Below are 16,142 nucleotides of genomic sequence, written 5' to 3' on the forward strand. Positions count from 1 at the left end.
AGTTCAGCCAACAACCTGAATGAACTTGGAGGCATGTTTCCCCAGAGCCTCCAGATAAGAGCTCAACTCAGCAGACACATTGATTTCAGCCATTTAGACCCTGAGCAGAGAACCTGGGTGAGCCCACCCAGATTTCTGACCTACAGAACTGGGAGATAATAAGTGAATGTTGTCTTAGGCCTCTAAGTTTGTGGCAATTTGTTACAAAGCAATAGAAAATTAATACTACAGAACCCAAGCCCCAAGCCTCCAACCAGAGCAAGTGCTTACATTTGCAATATGTGGTGAACATAAGAGCGAGTAGTATCGCCAAGTGTGCCCATTCCTTCCAGTAACGATGCAAGAAAGGAATGGGCTCAGAGGTAAAATCACATGCCAACATCACCCAGCTGGTAAGCATTTTTGGAGGTGGAGATTATGAGTTGAGATTCTGGCCTGGTGGAGTCTGAAGCCCGTTATGTCCACCACATTTCCTTTCACAAAAAAAGATAGTATCATGTGGCAGTTAGGAGTTTGGCTTTAGAATTTTGTCATCCAACGTACCCATTCACATACAGACACTTTATTTATGACAAAGGTGTCACATCGGAGCAGTGGGAAAAGATGTGGGACAATTGGGTTTCCATATGGAGAAAAAAGAAAATTCGACCCCTACCTTGTGCCATTTTCAAAAGTCATTTCCAGGTGGGTTAAAGACCTAAATGTGCAAGATAAACCTATAAAGTTTTTACAATAGAATATAGGAGAAAATTTTTAAGATTTCGAATAGGGAAGCATTTCTTTTTTTTTTTTTTTTTTTATAATTTTTATTTATTTATTTTTTTCCCCCAAAGCCCCAGTAGATAGTTGTATGTCATAGTTGCACAGCCTTCTAGTTGCTGTATGTGGGACGCGGCCTCAGCATGGCCAGAGAAGCAGTGCGTCGGTGCGCGCCCAGGATCCGAACCCGGGCCGCCAGCAGCGGAGCGTGCGCACTTAATCGCTAAGCCACGGGGCCGGCCCGGAAAGCGTTTTTTAAACTCTACAGAAAAAGCATTAACATAAAGAATACTTGATACATTTGATTACATTAAAATTAAGAACTTCGTTTCATCAGAAAACACCATTATAAGAGAGAAAAGACAAGCCACAGAGAAGAAGGTATTTGCAACATATATAACTGATAAAGGACTAGTTTCCAAATTATATGAAAAACTCCTATAAATCAGTGATGAAAATGCAGATGATCCAATTTTTCTAAATGGGCAAAAGGCTTGAAAAGACACTTTACAAAAGGAGAAATCTAAATGTCCAATAAACATGAAAAGATGCTCAATCTCATTCATAGATTGGGTCAATGCAAACTAAAACTACAGTGAGCTAACAGAATGTACCTATTAGTTTGGCAAAAATTTAAATATCTGACAATACCACTCTTAGTGAGAGTGTAGAAGAACTGGAACTCTCATACATTGCTGGTGGGAATGTAAATTAATGCAACCTCTCTGGGAAACTGTGGTATCGTCTAATAAAGTTGAAGATATACATACAAATGACCTTCCAGTCCAAGGTATATACTACCTTAGACATATGTGTTCTGATGTACACCAGGATACATGCCTAAGAATGTTCTTACCAGCAACTGAGTTGCCCATCTCATAAAATGGAAGAATTAATAGTAATATATCTATACGAGAAAATACCATACAGCATGAAAACCAAAGAACTACAAATATACGCATACAAATATACGATGGATCTTATGAACATAATTTTGAGGGTAAAAAGTAAGTCACAAAAAATATATATATAGCATAATTCCATTTATACAAAGTTCAAAAACAGACAAAACTAAACACAAAAGGTAAACTCTAAATAAAAGCACGGGAATTATTACTCTTAAATTTGGTGGAAGATGGAGGTTGTGTTTGGAAGGGGATAAATGAGTGTCTTGGTCTGCTAGGGCTGCCGTAACAAAATACCACAGACTGGGTGGTTTAAACAGTAGAAATTTATTTTCTCTCAATTCTAGAGATCGGGAAGCCCAAGACCAAGGTGCCAGCCAATTCAGTTCCTGGTGACAGCCCTCTTTCTGGTTTGTAGATGGCCGCCTTCTTGCTGAGGCCTCACATGGCCTTTCCTCTGTGCTCGCTGGGAGAACGTGTGTGTCTGTGTGTGAGCTCTCTGGTGTCTCTTTTTATAAGGGGACTAATCTCATCATGAAGGCCCCACCCTTATGACCTCATCTAACTCTAAGTACCTCCCAAAGGCCCCATCTCCAATTACCATTACATTAGGGGTTAGGGCTTCAACATATGAATATTGGGGGGGACACAAACATTTGGTCCATAACAACAGGGCTTCTGGGGTGACAGTGATGTTCTATAACTGGGTAGTAGTTACAGGTGTTCCCTTATTTCAACCATTTATGCACATTCTATATGTCTTGTATGACATTTAAAAAATAAATTTATACATCTAGGTTAACTCAAAGATTTGCCACCTCTGTGATCTTCATAAAGTCTTTTGATCTCTTTGAGCCTTGATTTCATCATATATAAAATGGGGATAATATGCACCTCATGGGATAGTTGAGAGAAAATTTAGTGCTCCGCCAGTGCCAGACACAGCAGATAGCCAATGAATAAAGGCTTTAAAAAGTATTTCTTTCGCCCATTTACTTATTCCTTCATTTACGCATCATATATTTACCAGAAGTTCCATGTGTTAAGAGCTGGGCTGAGTGATCAAGGCTGTAGGAGACATGAGACTGTAGGAGAAATTTCTTTCCTCTTGAACACCTGAGACCTGAAGGCCCTCTGCTGGAACCATGAGAGAATCCTTCTCCAGATGCACTCTTCTTTCCTCCCTAATTAAAGATGCTGAAAAAAATCATTAGTTTAAAAATATTTTTAATGTTATAAAATAATGAGACAACTGGAAATCTGACCATTTGATGATATCAAGGAATTGCTGTTAATTTTTGTTTAGGTGAGATAATGGTAACGTGGATTTTTTTTTCAAGAATCCTTACCATTTAGATAGTTGCTAAACTATTTCCAGATGAAATGATATGTCTGGTACAGCAGTCAGGGGTTAAACAGAGAAATAGAACCAGTAGGAGATATATGTTAAGCGATTTGAAAGAAATTGGTGTATGTGATTGTGGGGGCTGGCCAGGCAAATCTGAAATCTGCAGGGCAGGCCATCAGGAAGGGCAGACTGGAACTCTGGGGCTTGACCTACAGCGGCTTTCCACAGGGGGAATTTCTTCTTTCTCAGGGAAGCCTTGGATCTGCTCTTAATGTCTTTCAACTGATTTCGTCAGGCTCACCCAGATTACCTAGGATAATTTCCCTTACTTAAAAACACCTGATTATGGGCTTTAATCACATTTACAAAACGCCTTCACAGCAACACCTCCATTCATGAATAACTGAGGATTGTAGTCTAGCCAAGCTGACACATAAAATTGACCATCACATCTGTGAATGGATTAAAAATAACGTGGAAGGGAGGCTGTGGATGGGACAGGGTTGGCCCATGGTTTGATAGTCCTTGAGGCTCGGGTGACGGGTACATGGGGGTTCATTATACTATTCTGTCTGCTTTGTGTTCTTCACAATTTTCTATAATAAAAGGGCTTTCAAATATACTATAAAAAACACTCAGAAACTCACTGCTTTATATTTTATATTTTTCTTGCTGGACCTTTTTCTCTATACATTTTTACATAGCTAAAATCATGCTGGAGTTACAATTTTATATCTTCCTTCTTTCATAGCATTATACCATTAGCACTTTCACACCTCATTAAAAATTATTCCCAAATATCAAACAAAATGATTAAGCACTCAGGCTCTGACATCACACAGAGCTGGTTCAAATCCCAGTTCTGTTGTTCATTGCCAAGTGACCTTGGCCTGAACTTCTTAGGCTCTCTATGCCTCAGTTTCTTTTAATATAGTCATTTGATTCATTCATTTATTCATTGAACTAATATTGATTGAGTGTGTCCTCTGAGCCAGATCTTGTTTTAGGTGCTGTGGCTACACCAGTGAACAAAATAGACAAAGTCCCTGCCTTCATGGGGCTGACATTCTAGAGGGGGAAAAAGATAATAAGAAACTAAATACACACTCTACAGGGGACTGTAACTCATCTAGAGACAAATAAAGCAGATTAAGGGGGTTAGGGAGTGCCAGGAGCAGGGGATGGGGATTGCTGCTTCATACAAATAGGTGTCTTTTCTGATAAGGTGATATTTGAACAAAGACTTGAAGAAAGTGGAGTCAGCCATTTGAATATTCGGCGGAAGGGCATTCTCAGCAAAGGAAACAGCATATGCAAAGGCCCTGAGGTAGGAGCATGTTCAAGGTATAGAGAGGAGGCCAGTGTGATTGGAGCAAAATGAACTACTAGAAGATGTAGGAAATGAGGTCAGAGAGTTAATAGGAAGTAAACTGTGCAAAAGGGAGCCATTGGAGGGTTTTGAACAGAGGAGGGACATCTGGCTTCTGGTTTAAAGGGTGCTGCAGTGAGAAAAATGAAGTGAAGGGGGCAAGGGCAGAAACAGGAAAACCAATTGGTAGGCAATTAGAATCATCCAGATGAGAGATGCTGGGAGCTTTGACCAGGGTGATGGTAGTGGAGCCTGTGGGCAGTGGTCAGATCCTGCATATATAGAGCCCACAACGCTGATGCATGTATGTGGAGTGAGAGAAAGAAGGAGGAGTCAAGAATTATTCCAAAAATTTTATCTGAGCAGCTGAAAGTATGGGGTTGCCATTAACTGATGTGAATACAGCAGAGGGAGAGGGTTTAGTAGGAAGAAGGCTAGGATCCAGGCTGCTTTCAAAAAAGGCTGTCCATACCAGCACAGGTCCACAAGCATGGGAGAATAGGAGAAAAGAAAACAGCAACAACATTTTGGCACCTGAGAAGTTGATGGACCAGGGCTAATTGACTTAGCAGACCCAAGAAAGCCTAATCCTAAATCAACGAGGAAATTAAGAATCAACCAATTTAAACAGTAGCATCATCAAAAAGCTCAGAAATTCATGGCATCGGGCACAGCTAGGTTGGTGGGCATAAAATAAAGATGATTAGTTTAAAGCTGTTCAAGAAGTAGTGGCTCCCTGGTCCTTTCTCCCACTCTTCGCTGATGAGTGACTACCTCTCCCCAACTCAGCCAGAGGAGCTGGAAGGCACAAGTCACAGTTGAGGGTGGAGGTATCATACCCAAAACAGTAGGATTAGGGATCTAGGGCATATTCAGTGTTTAGACTCCAAGCCTCCTAACCCCTTTAACCCCCAGGCTCTAGGCTAACTTTGTCCTCCAGGCAGGACTTCAGAAGAGTCCTCTTTTATGGGGAATCCAAGCAGCCCAGGAGGAAGGACAAAATGTGCTGGCATTGGAGTTTGCCAGTCAGATCATCTTATACTGAAGCTGGAGTCAACAACACACAACTTTCATCAGCTTTTTACCCTCTCCCCACTTAAATATGAGAAGATAAGCAAGGATTGCCAAGTATCTAAGGAAAGCGTCATTGTAGTTTTAGCGGAGTGTCAGGAAGGAATGCAATCGTATGTTTGTGTTCTATCAGCCGTCTTTACCCAGAGTCTGTCTGTATGTTGTTATTCTTATCTCCTCTCTACCTTTTGTCATCTGCCCTCTTCTTTCTTAAAAAATGTGGTGTTCTGAGAGGCCCCTGATTTTGTTGCTTTGTTCTTGTCTGCCTAAAGCTCACCTCTGAATCATCTTAGAACTTGACCTCTCAGCAGAGGAAAGTCTCATTGCCTTTCTCTGGATTTCAGAACCATGGCCAGGGATAAAAATACACTCTATGAGATGATGTGAGCTCCATCACACATTCCTGATAGGAGTATAAATTGGTGTCAATTATCTGGTAATATGCTGTAAGATTTTAAATGAGCATATCCTTCAACCCAACAATCTCATTTCTAGAAATTTACTCTAAGGAAATCTCTTTTTTTTTTAATGTGGACATTATTATTAGAGATACATACTGGTATATTTGCAGATACATTGATACAGTATCTGGAATTTGCTTCAAAATAATCATCTTTGGTGGGTATACGGGAGCCACTAGGCATATGAGGTTATCTAGACCAATTGAAATGTGCTGCAAATGTATAACACACTGGATTTTGAAAACTTAGTATCAAAAAGAAAAAGTAAAATATGTCATTAATAACTTGCATATTGGTTGTATATTGGAATAATACTTTGGATATATTGAGTAAAATAAAATATATCATTAAAATTAATTTCATCTATTTTCTTTTTCAAATGTAGCTACTAGAAAATTTTAAATTACATTTAAGTTACATTTTTAATTATAAATGTGGCTTGCATTTGTGATTTACATTATGTTCTTATCAGACAGTGCTGGTATAGAATATATACACTATAAGTAAAACAAAATTTTCCATTAAACATGAACATGTTTGGATATTGACCATAAATAGGTAATTATTGAAACTAGGTGATGAGTACATGGGAGTTCATTATACCATTTCCACTACTTTTGTATATGATTGAAATTTTCCATAATAACAGTTTAAAAATATGTGAATAAAGCTATTTTCACAAAGATGTTCATCTCTGCTTGTATAACAGTAAAAAGTAGGAGGAAAAAAAGCCCAATGCTCAATAGCAGTAGAGAAATAGTTAAATTAATTATGCTCATCTATGTGCTGTATACAGTCATTAAATAACAAAATAAAAGTAACATCTAGTGGCTGGCCCAGTGGCGCAGCAGTTAAGTGCGTGCGCTCCACTTTGGCGGCCCAAGGGTTCGCAGGTTTGGATCCCAGGTGCGCACTGACGCACCACTTGTCAAGCCATGCTGTGGTGGCATCCCATATAAAGTAGAGGAAGATGGGCACGGATGTTAGCGCAGGGCCAATCTTTCCTCAGCAAAAAGAGGAGGATTGGCATCGGATGTTAGCTCAGGGCTGATCTTCCTCACAAAAAAAAAAAAAGTAACATCTAACATTTGAATTATTATTATATTCCAGGCTCTGTGCCAAGCAAATTATGTACACTATATCATTTAATGTTCATGACAGCTATATGAGGTAGATAAAATTTTTATCCTCTGACCTCTCCCTTTAACTACAGATTTATATATCTAATAGCCTGCCAATCAACATCTATTAGCTGGAATATATGGATAAAGAACAAAACAGACTAACAGGAAAAAGTGAATTGGAGGAAATAGAAACTATGCATGGAAAAGAAAATTTTAAACAAAAAAGAAAACTATGATTAATTCCTCAGAGAGATAAAAGAAGATATTGCATCTATGAAATAGAAACAAATTTTTTAAAAGGTCAGGTGGGATTCAGAAGAAAGAAACAGCTTTTGAAAATTAAAAACATGATAGCAGACATTAAAAGACTAGACTAGAAGGGTTGGAAGATAACATTGACGCAAACCCTCAGAAAGTAGAGAAAGAAGACAAAGGAATGGGGAAAAAGAGTGAAAAGACAAAAGAATTCTAAAACCAGTCTTCAAAGGTCCCCATCTGGATAACACAAGTTCCAAAAAAGAAAAAATAGAGAAGAGGAAGTCACCCATGAAATAAATAGAAAATTTTACCCTGAACAGAAGGACATGTTTGAAAGGACCCAGTCCAATGGCTGAAAACTATAGGTACAAGTCTAAAATTTCAGAACACTAGGAGAAAAAGAATAGATCTAACAAGCTTTCAGAGGAAAAAAAAAAAAGCAAAAAACAGGCCACATACAAAGGACCAAGATGAGAATGGCTTTAGGTTTCTCTACAATAACTCTGGAAGCAAGAGGACAAAGAAACAATGCCTTTAAAACTCTGAAGGAAAATGATTTCCAAACCAGAGTTCTATACCCAGCCAAACCATCAATTAAGTGTGAGAACAGAGTAGATATTTTCAGACAACATCATTTCACAGGAAGCTAACTGGAGCATGTGTTCCACCAAAACAAGGGTATAAACAAAGAAAAAGGAAGGTATCCTAGGAAAGAGGGGATGCCACATGGGAGAAGAGGGGAAAGAAATCTCCAGGACAATCATGAAGGTATAGAGAGAACTGCCCAGAACAAAGCAAATCAGATGGCTCTGACAGAAACCTCTCCAAGAAGGTGAAATTGAGAGAATTTTACATGTGATGCAAATTAATATCTTGAGAAGAGATGTAGATAGTTGGAGAAGAGTTTGAGATTAAGTTATTAAGAAGACCACAGACACGAAGCAAATGAAAACAACAAAAAAATTTTAATGATAGAGAAACAGAACATTGTGCAGCATAGCCTGACACAGTCACTTTGATGTAAATACTTACCATTGCTCTAACATTATAAGAGCACATGTCATAGAAACAGAATGAGGAAAGAGAGATAAATATCCCTCTTCCATAGTGGGAAATCGATAGATAGGTCTTAAAAGTGAAAAATCAAGAAGTAGCCATACAAACCTGTTGTTTAAAAACATGTTGGTAAATATAATCAGCTTAACGAAGTGAAATGATTGCCTCTCTGGAAGGGTCTGGGAAGAAAGGAGTGGGGAAACTACTGTTTTCTATAACAAACTATTTGATCCTTTCTGTGAATGTACACTTCTGATTTAAAAAAAAAATTAACAAAATACCATATTGGCCTAGAAATCTATGAGTTGTGGGATGTAGAATATGTTTTTCTCTGAAAATTCTTTTTTAAAACAAAGAAATAAAGGGTACTATTTATGATACTGAATGGATTGACTAAAATTAAAGATCTGTTTAAAATGGAGATAGATCATTTGTTAATGGGTTGGAAGATCCATTATTGTTAAGATGTCACTACTATTCTCCCAGTAATGGATGCTATGGTGCTCTGCCCAGCATCTGCTAATTCCCCAGCTTCTGAGAGTGTTGGCTGCTGATGGCTCCCGTCTGAGTCCCTCTTCTTGTCCTCAGGTTGAGGAGAGCTGCCTGGCCCAATGTTATACCTCGTCCCCAGGAGAAGCCTGCCTTTAATGATTGGTCTATGTGGGGGGGAGGGGTACAAAATGACCACTCTGAAGGGCCCTCCCAGCTCCAGAGCTCCCTGGGGAATTGACTGAGAACTCCGTTGTAACTGCATTGCTTTCCACTTCTCCCTCTACTCAATTCTACTTCTTCACTCCCTTCTAGGTGTAGATCCTGAAAGCACTTCCCAGGGAAACTCTGCATGTAATTCTTTGTCTTAGAGTCTGTTTAACAGAGACTCTAACCTAAGATACTCCCCCAATTGATCTATAGATTCCATGCAATCCCAGTCAAAATCCCTGCAGTTCATTTTTTCATAGAAGTTGACAAGTTGATTCTAAACTTTACATGGAAGTGCAAAGGACCTAGACGAGCCAAAAATTTTTGAAAAAGAACAGCAAAGTTGGGGGTATATCCACTTGCACAAAGACTTATACAAGAATGTTCATAGCAGCTATATTTGTTACAGCCCCAAAGTGGAAAAACCCAAATGCCTATAGACAGAAGAATGTGTAAGCAAATTGTGATATATGCATGCAATGGAATACTACTCAGCGATAAAAAGTATTGAACTCCTAATACTTAGAACAACATGGATGAATCTCGCAGAAATAACACTGAGCTGAAGAAGACAGACCCAAAGGAATATATACTGTATGATTCTATTTACATGAATTTCAAAAATTGGTCAAATAAATTTGGTGATGAAGGCAGAAGCGTGTTTGACCACTATTGGGAGGGTTGATCATCCTCCACAGGGGATGGAGTGAAGAAGCAACAGAGAACTTAACAGGGTGACAGAAATGTTTTGTATCTTAATCTGGATGGTGGTTATAAGGACATATACATTTGTTAAAACTCATTATCTGTATGTTTAAGATCTATGTATTTTACTGCAGGTAAGTCGTACTTTAATAAAAAAGAGAAAAAGAGAAAAGGAATAGGTTTTCTGAATTAAAAAAAAAAAATAGAAGAGTAACATGTGGACTAGCCTTCCAGGCCTTGATTTTGTACAGAAAAGGCTGTTTTCTGTGTCAGTAAAGCAATTTCATTCAACCTTATATGGTTCCTCTTCTTAATAACCTCTAAGAATATGTCATTGGTAAAATTATGAGAAAGTTCTGGACCCAAATTTATATTTTCCCCTCATACCGCCTCTCAGGCTCATTCCTCAGTTTTTGTTTTGTTTTGTTTTTTTAATGCTGAGTCTAAAAGAACACTTCTTTTTTTGCCCTAAAATGACATTTCTTGGGTTTTAAACACAAGCCCCAGCTATAGTTCTGTGACTTTTGAGGAGCAAGACCAGGTCTTCCCTGTACATGTTTCTGTCAGTAAGGCTGTCACTTCCATCCTCTTTCAACTTTGCCATTCCAGATGAAAGTCTTAAGATACCCAATTTCACCTCCTGTAGCTCACTGCTGCCCACATCACAGGTGTGGGGTATTAGGTGTCTGTTTCCTGATATTTGTTTTTGCCTTTCTCCGTAGTACAGTACTAGACCGTCTGGTTTTAGCAGGGCTCACAGCCACCCAGAGACAGACTCCATTTCCCAGCATTGCTTGTAGGTAGGTGTGGGTGTGACGATGAGGCTGAGTTCTGGCCAATGGGAAGGAAGCAGAAGTGTCCTGATGTGGCAGCCCAGCCTCTTCCTGAGAAGACAGGGGACAGACACCTTTGCCTTCTTCCTCTATCCCACTGCATGGATGTAAGGCAGAATCTATAAGCCTTGGGTAGTGAGAATAAGCCCACCTCAGCACATTTGGGGCGACGGAGGAGTAAGCTGAGTCCCTGAGCCAAAGCACTAGGCCAGCCCGGTGCTGCCCGCAAGAGAGGGAAATAGATGTCTGACAACTTTAAGCCCTAATTATTGACAGTCTCTGTAACTCATAGTTAAACTTAGTGCAAACTAACTCCAGTCTGTAGTCGTTGTAGTTGGCCTCCTGATACCTTTTCTGGGTCTGATGCCACCTCTCAGGGGCCAGGTGACTAGAATTAAACATCATCAACTTCTCGTTCAGATGTGGCCCCATGTCTTTGTTCAGGTTTCCTGGGCTCTCAATGTCCTGATCCTTCTCAAGCTCCAGTCTGTGAATGTATCTTCAATCCATTCTTTCAAAGTGGTCCGTAGAGATTTTCCTTTTCAAATATCTAAGAAGGGTTTGCTATACAGGATGGACAGACAGTTCCTTGCCATTAAAATAATATTCCTTTTTTAAAACTTTAATGTTCAAAAACATCGATTTTCAACAATCCAAAGAGGCTTATGCACCCCTATGTTCATCGCAGCATTATTCACTATAGCCAAGACATGGAAGCAACCCAAGTGTCCCTCGACTGAGGATTGGATAAAAGTGTGGTATATATACACCATGGAATACTACTGAGCCATAAAAAAGACAAAATCCTCCCATTTGCAACAACATGGATAGAACTGGAGGGTATTATGTTAAGTGAAATAAGCCAGAAAGAGAAAGACAAACACTGCATGATTTCACTCATATGTGGAAGATAAACCAACATACGGACAGATAGAACTGATTGGTGGTTACCAGGGGTAAAGAGGGTGTGGGGTGGGAACAAGGGGTAGAGGGTGGAGGGTTTATATGGTGACTGACAAACAATAATGTACAACAAAAATTTCATAATAAAAAAAAAAAACCTCGATTTTCTTAAACCTTTGATTTCAACCTACAAATCTTGTTTATACTTAACTTCACATCTAGTAGTTTTTATATAAATTAGAAACAATAACTTTAGCTTGCTCTGTGATAAATGTTCAACTAAGTCAAGTCTAAGAGATGAAATTTCCAGAAACATTGGCACCACTTAAAACTGTTACTAATTAAATTCTCCGAAATTTTTAAATTTACTTCATAAACATCATATATTTGAAATTTTCAAGCACTTCATATGCCTGACAGGGCAGACTTACAAACCTAACAAACTTTTCTAAGCACTAAAGAAAGTCGTATAAATCCAAAAAAATCAAATGTATAGTGTAGTAAATCAAGTTCTCTTAAACATCCCAAAGTTGTCTATATACTTAACCAAATTCTCACAAATCTTTCAACTTAAAATCCAAAGTCGAAAATCAATCACATGTTTTTGTTTGAATTTACACAATGAATCTGTTAGTCTCTTAAACATTAGAGATACTTTAATAATAAATACTCAGAGATTGGCTACATTTAACACAAAATGTTATAATTATGGGTTTGATTTACTTAATCATGGCTATATATCTTCCTTGGATTGTAGAATCTCTCACCCAGTTTTAGGATTATAGCTGGAACACAGGTGGGCTGAGACGAATGGGTCAAAGGTATAGGTTAGCAGTAATTACCCACAGGTCAGATATTTGAGACCAGATCACAGGATCAGGCTTCAAATATGTCATGGATGATTCTACCTCAGCCACATCTTAAAACACAGAACTTTCTGTTTGCTATTTCAACGAGGTGTTCCAAATCTTTCAGAGAGGATTTAGATTCACAATTAATAAATTATTTATTGAAGGCACTCAATTGAATGAGGTGATGTTTGAGACACCAAGGTTACATCAAAGAACAAAACAAATTTGTTTTGCTTTCTCAGAGATTAAATTTTAGTAAGGGCCTAAAGACAATAAAATAATAATGTAACAATGGAGTAAATTATTTTGTGTTAGACCTTAAATAGTATGGCCAAGATAGGCCTCACTGAGAAAGTGAATCTGAGCAAAGACTTAAAGGAGATGATGGAGTGAGCCAGGCAAATGTCTGGGGGAAGAATGTTCTAGAAGAGGGGACAGTCAGTGCACAGGTTACAAGGCAGGCGCTTGCTTGCCATACCTGAAAAATAGAAGAAGGCCAATGTGGCTGGAGAAAAAATGAGCCAGAGGGAGAGTGATAGGAGAGGAAGAAAAGGAGGTGATAGGGGATCAGACTGATCCTTGTTGACTGTCATATTCACTACATTGCATTATCCAGCTCCTTTCTTGTTGTAATATCATTCGTTTTGTGAGGAGGTTTCCATGGTGATGCAGGAGCTTTCACCTACTTAGCAGGCCTCTCAGAAAACTCTTTGCAGCAAAGTTCTATTTCTGGTGCTATTAAGACTCCAAAACATGTGGAACTTTCCATTCCTATCCTGGAGAGTAGTGTCCCTCAGCATAGGTAGCTAGGTCGACAAACTGATTTGTCGACAAAGTGATTTTCAGCAGCTGTGTAGGCTAGTTTATTTAAGCAGACCCCTTTTATGCACATATAGTATGCCCCAAGGCTTTGGCTATTCATTGATTCACTCAAAAATACTTGTGGAGGGCCTATTCTATTCCAGGCACTGTTTTAGGCCCTTGGAATACACCAGTGACTCCATCCTGGTTTCCTGGTTCTATCATAAACTATTCAGCTTATTGTCGATGTTGTGAAGAGTTCAAAGATCTTGATTTTGCTTATCTCTGGCTCCTGGCCTCACAGCCCATCAAGCAAAATATGTACAGCAAAAACCACATTTCCTCTGCTTACTGGGGAGAAAGAAAGTGCTCAGGATCATGGTTACACAACAAGCCATTAGTCCTGGAGACTATAATCCTTAGAAAGAATGAACTCTGGCTAACTGTCCTTGCGCCAAGGAGAGGAAAAGACATGGCAACTCTCACTCATCGGGTTCCACTTTGGAACATTACACACACCACAGAGACACAGTGATAGCTCCCACCACAGATGCACCTGCCCCCCTCATACACACACTCACAAAGCCACACCCATTCTCCACACACCCACCACACTGTCCTGGCCATCCCCCCACTCATACCACACATACCTGTGCCCCTCTTACACTCCATACACAGACACCCTGCCCCTCCACCATACCTGATACCTCCACACCACCCAGACACCCTTAGTACACATACATACACAGACACACACAGCAGACATTCCTACTCTCCAAGACCACTGCTGCTTACAAATAGACACATTCACCATTTTTCAGACATTCACACCAAATCTGAAAAAGTCAGAGCTGTGCACATTTAAAAAAAAATTAACTGCTTTATTGAGGTATAATTCACATATGATATAATTCACTCATTTAAAGTATATAATTCAGTGGTTTTTAATATATTCACAGAGTTGTGCCACCACACTCAATTTTAGAACATTTCACCAACCCAGAAAGAAACTCCATACCCATTAGCAGCCACACCCCATTCCCCCCATCCACCTCTCCCCAGCCCCTGGCAATCACTAATATACTTCCTATCTCTATGGATTTGCCTATTCTGCACATTTCATATAAATGCAATTATACAATATGTGGCCTTTTGTGACTGGCTTCTTTCACTTAGCATAATGTTTTCAAGCTTCATCCATTTTGTAGCATCAATCAATACTTTATTGGCTTTTATTGTCATATAATATTCCATTTCATAGATGTACCATATTTTATTTATCCCTTCATCAGTCAGTGGACAGTTGGATTGTTTCCATTATTTGGCTACTATGAACAATGATGCTATGAACATTTGTGTACAAGTTTTTGTGTTTTAATTCTAAATATGTATTATCTTCCCTCAGATTGTTTTTATATGATCCACCATAGACCAAGGAAGATCCCTAGAGCTAGGACCCTAAAACACAACTTTTCTAACAAATAAAGGGCACAATCAATAAGAGCCCATAGTAGAAGACACTTTATAGGGGAATAGGAAAACTTTATAAGGGAACAAAATTGTACCTTTAAGAGAAACAGCACGAAGTCAGGCGTGATGTACTTGCCAAAATGGAGTGCAAATACATTTCTGAACATAACAATGGGAAAAAGTTATGCAGCATTCTTCGCCCCAGACATAGTGCACAAAGAGGAAACGAGTTATTCTTCCTAGGGTGAAAGCATAGTTGCTAAAGCTTATCTTTCCAAAGGAATCAGTTAGGACCTAGTGAGGATCTAATCATTTATATGTACCTGCCTAATATTCACCCAGAAGCTAAGGAAAAACCTTCCAAAAGAAGTGCACAGTACCTTATTTCAATTCAAACCAGCAAGCGCTAAATCCCCTCTTTACAATATCCCCTTTCACTCCTTGTCCCCCAATTTCTGCTTAAGACTCACCCCATACCACTAGCGCTTGGGGGCACCCAATAACATGCAACAACTGAGCGCCTATATGCCAAACACAGTGTTAGTCCCTGGGGACATAAAAGTACTAAAACCACATAAGGCTCATACCCCCAAGGAACTTACCCCCTTTTGAAAAAGAGGGAGGCCAATCAATCAGTATACAAATAAATCATCAAAAATATCTCATATATAGAGATACACACACACTCTTTTGGTTGTAAGTAATGAAAATTCACTTCAAACTAGCTTAGTTCTCCAAATAACAATCATTGGAAAGATATTATGGTGTCTCAATCTCACAGAACTAGAAAGACCACTGGACATCTGGCCTTGGGAGAGCTGTGCACCTCTGTGCTCTGTCTGAACCCGGACTCTGGTCACCTGTCTCAGCGGTAGTTGGAACCCAGCTGGGCAGACTGGAATGGTCATCATAATAGTAACTCACTTGCAATTACTCTCCCAGTCTCCCACCAACCCCAGCAGTCACCTGTGGCCTGGAAGCCTGGATGACAAAGCCTGGAGGACAAAGCCCCAGTGAAGAACTGGGGAAAGTCTCATGGCTCTGTGGCCCAGAGTGATCTGTGCAAGTTTCATGAGGGCTTTAGTGTGGCGCGTGGACATTTTTTCTCTTCACCCAGATTCTAGACCTTGTTTATCCTTCTTATTTCTAGCTTAGATAGTCCATGAAACCCTCCCAAATATAAGGTATTATTTCCCAGTTTTTCCCTCCAATATACTTGTCCCAGACAAGTAGATATGTATGCCTTAAAGATTTATCTCAGGAACATGGGAAATTAGGTTACCTGAATCATGGTACTCACAAAAATCAAGGAAGAGGGGCCAGCCCGGTGGCGCAAGCAGTTAAGAGCGCGCACTCTGCTGCGGCGGCCGGGGTTCGCCGGTTCCGATCGCGGGCGCGCAACCAACGCACCACTTGTCAAGCCATGCTGTGGCGGCATCCCATATAAAGTGCAGAAAGATGGGCATGGATGTTAGCCCAGGGCCAGTCTTCCTCAGCAAAATGAGGAGGATTGGCAGATGTTAGCTCAG

At 39.6% G+C, this 16,142-nt stretch overlaps 2 protein-coding genes across 2 annotated transcripts in view; both read left to right on the forward strand.

The window, feature by feature from the left end:
* Nucleotides 1–2,150, forward strand: part of ENTPD3 (ectonucleoside triphosphate diphosphohydrolase 3) — a 39,075-nt gene extending 36,925 nt beyond the window's left edge. Inside the window, exon 11 of the mRNA XM_058555501.1 lies at nucleotides 2,012–2,150. Within this exon, the coding sequence (XP_058411484.1) occupies nucleotides 2,012–2,101 (90 nt within the window). The 3' untranslated portion in view covers nucleotides 2,102–2,150. The remainder of the gene's footprint in view (nucleotides 1–2,011) is intronic.
* RPL14 (ribosomal protein L14) overlaps nucleotides 1–16,142 on the forward strand; it is a 169,161-nt gene that overhangs the window by 140,740 nt on the left and 12,279 nt on the right. The window lies entirely within an intron of this gene.

Source organism: Diceros bicornis, chromosome 2 (genome assembly GCF_020826845.1).
Source record: "Diceros bicornis minor isolate mBicDic1 chromosome 2, mDicBic1.mat.cur, whole genome shotgun sequence".
NCBI classification, from domain to species: Eukaryota; Metazoa; Chordata; class Mammalia; order Perissodactyla; family Rhinocerotidae; genus Diceros; species Diceros bicornis.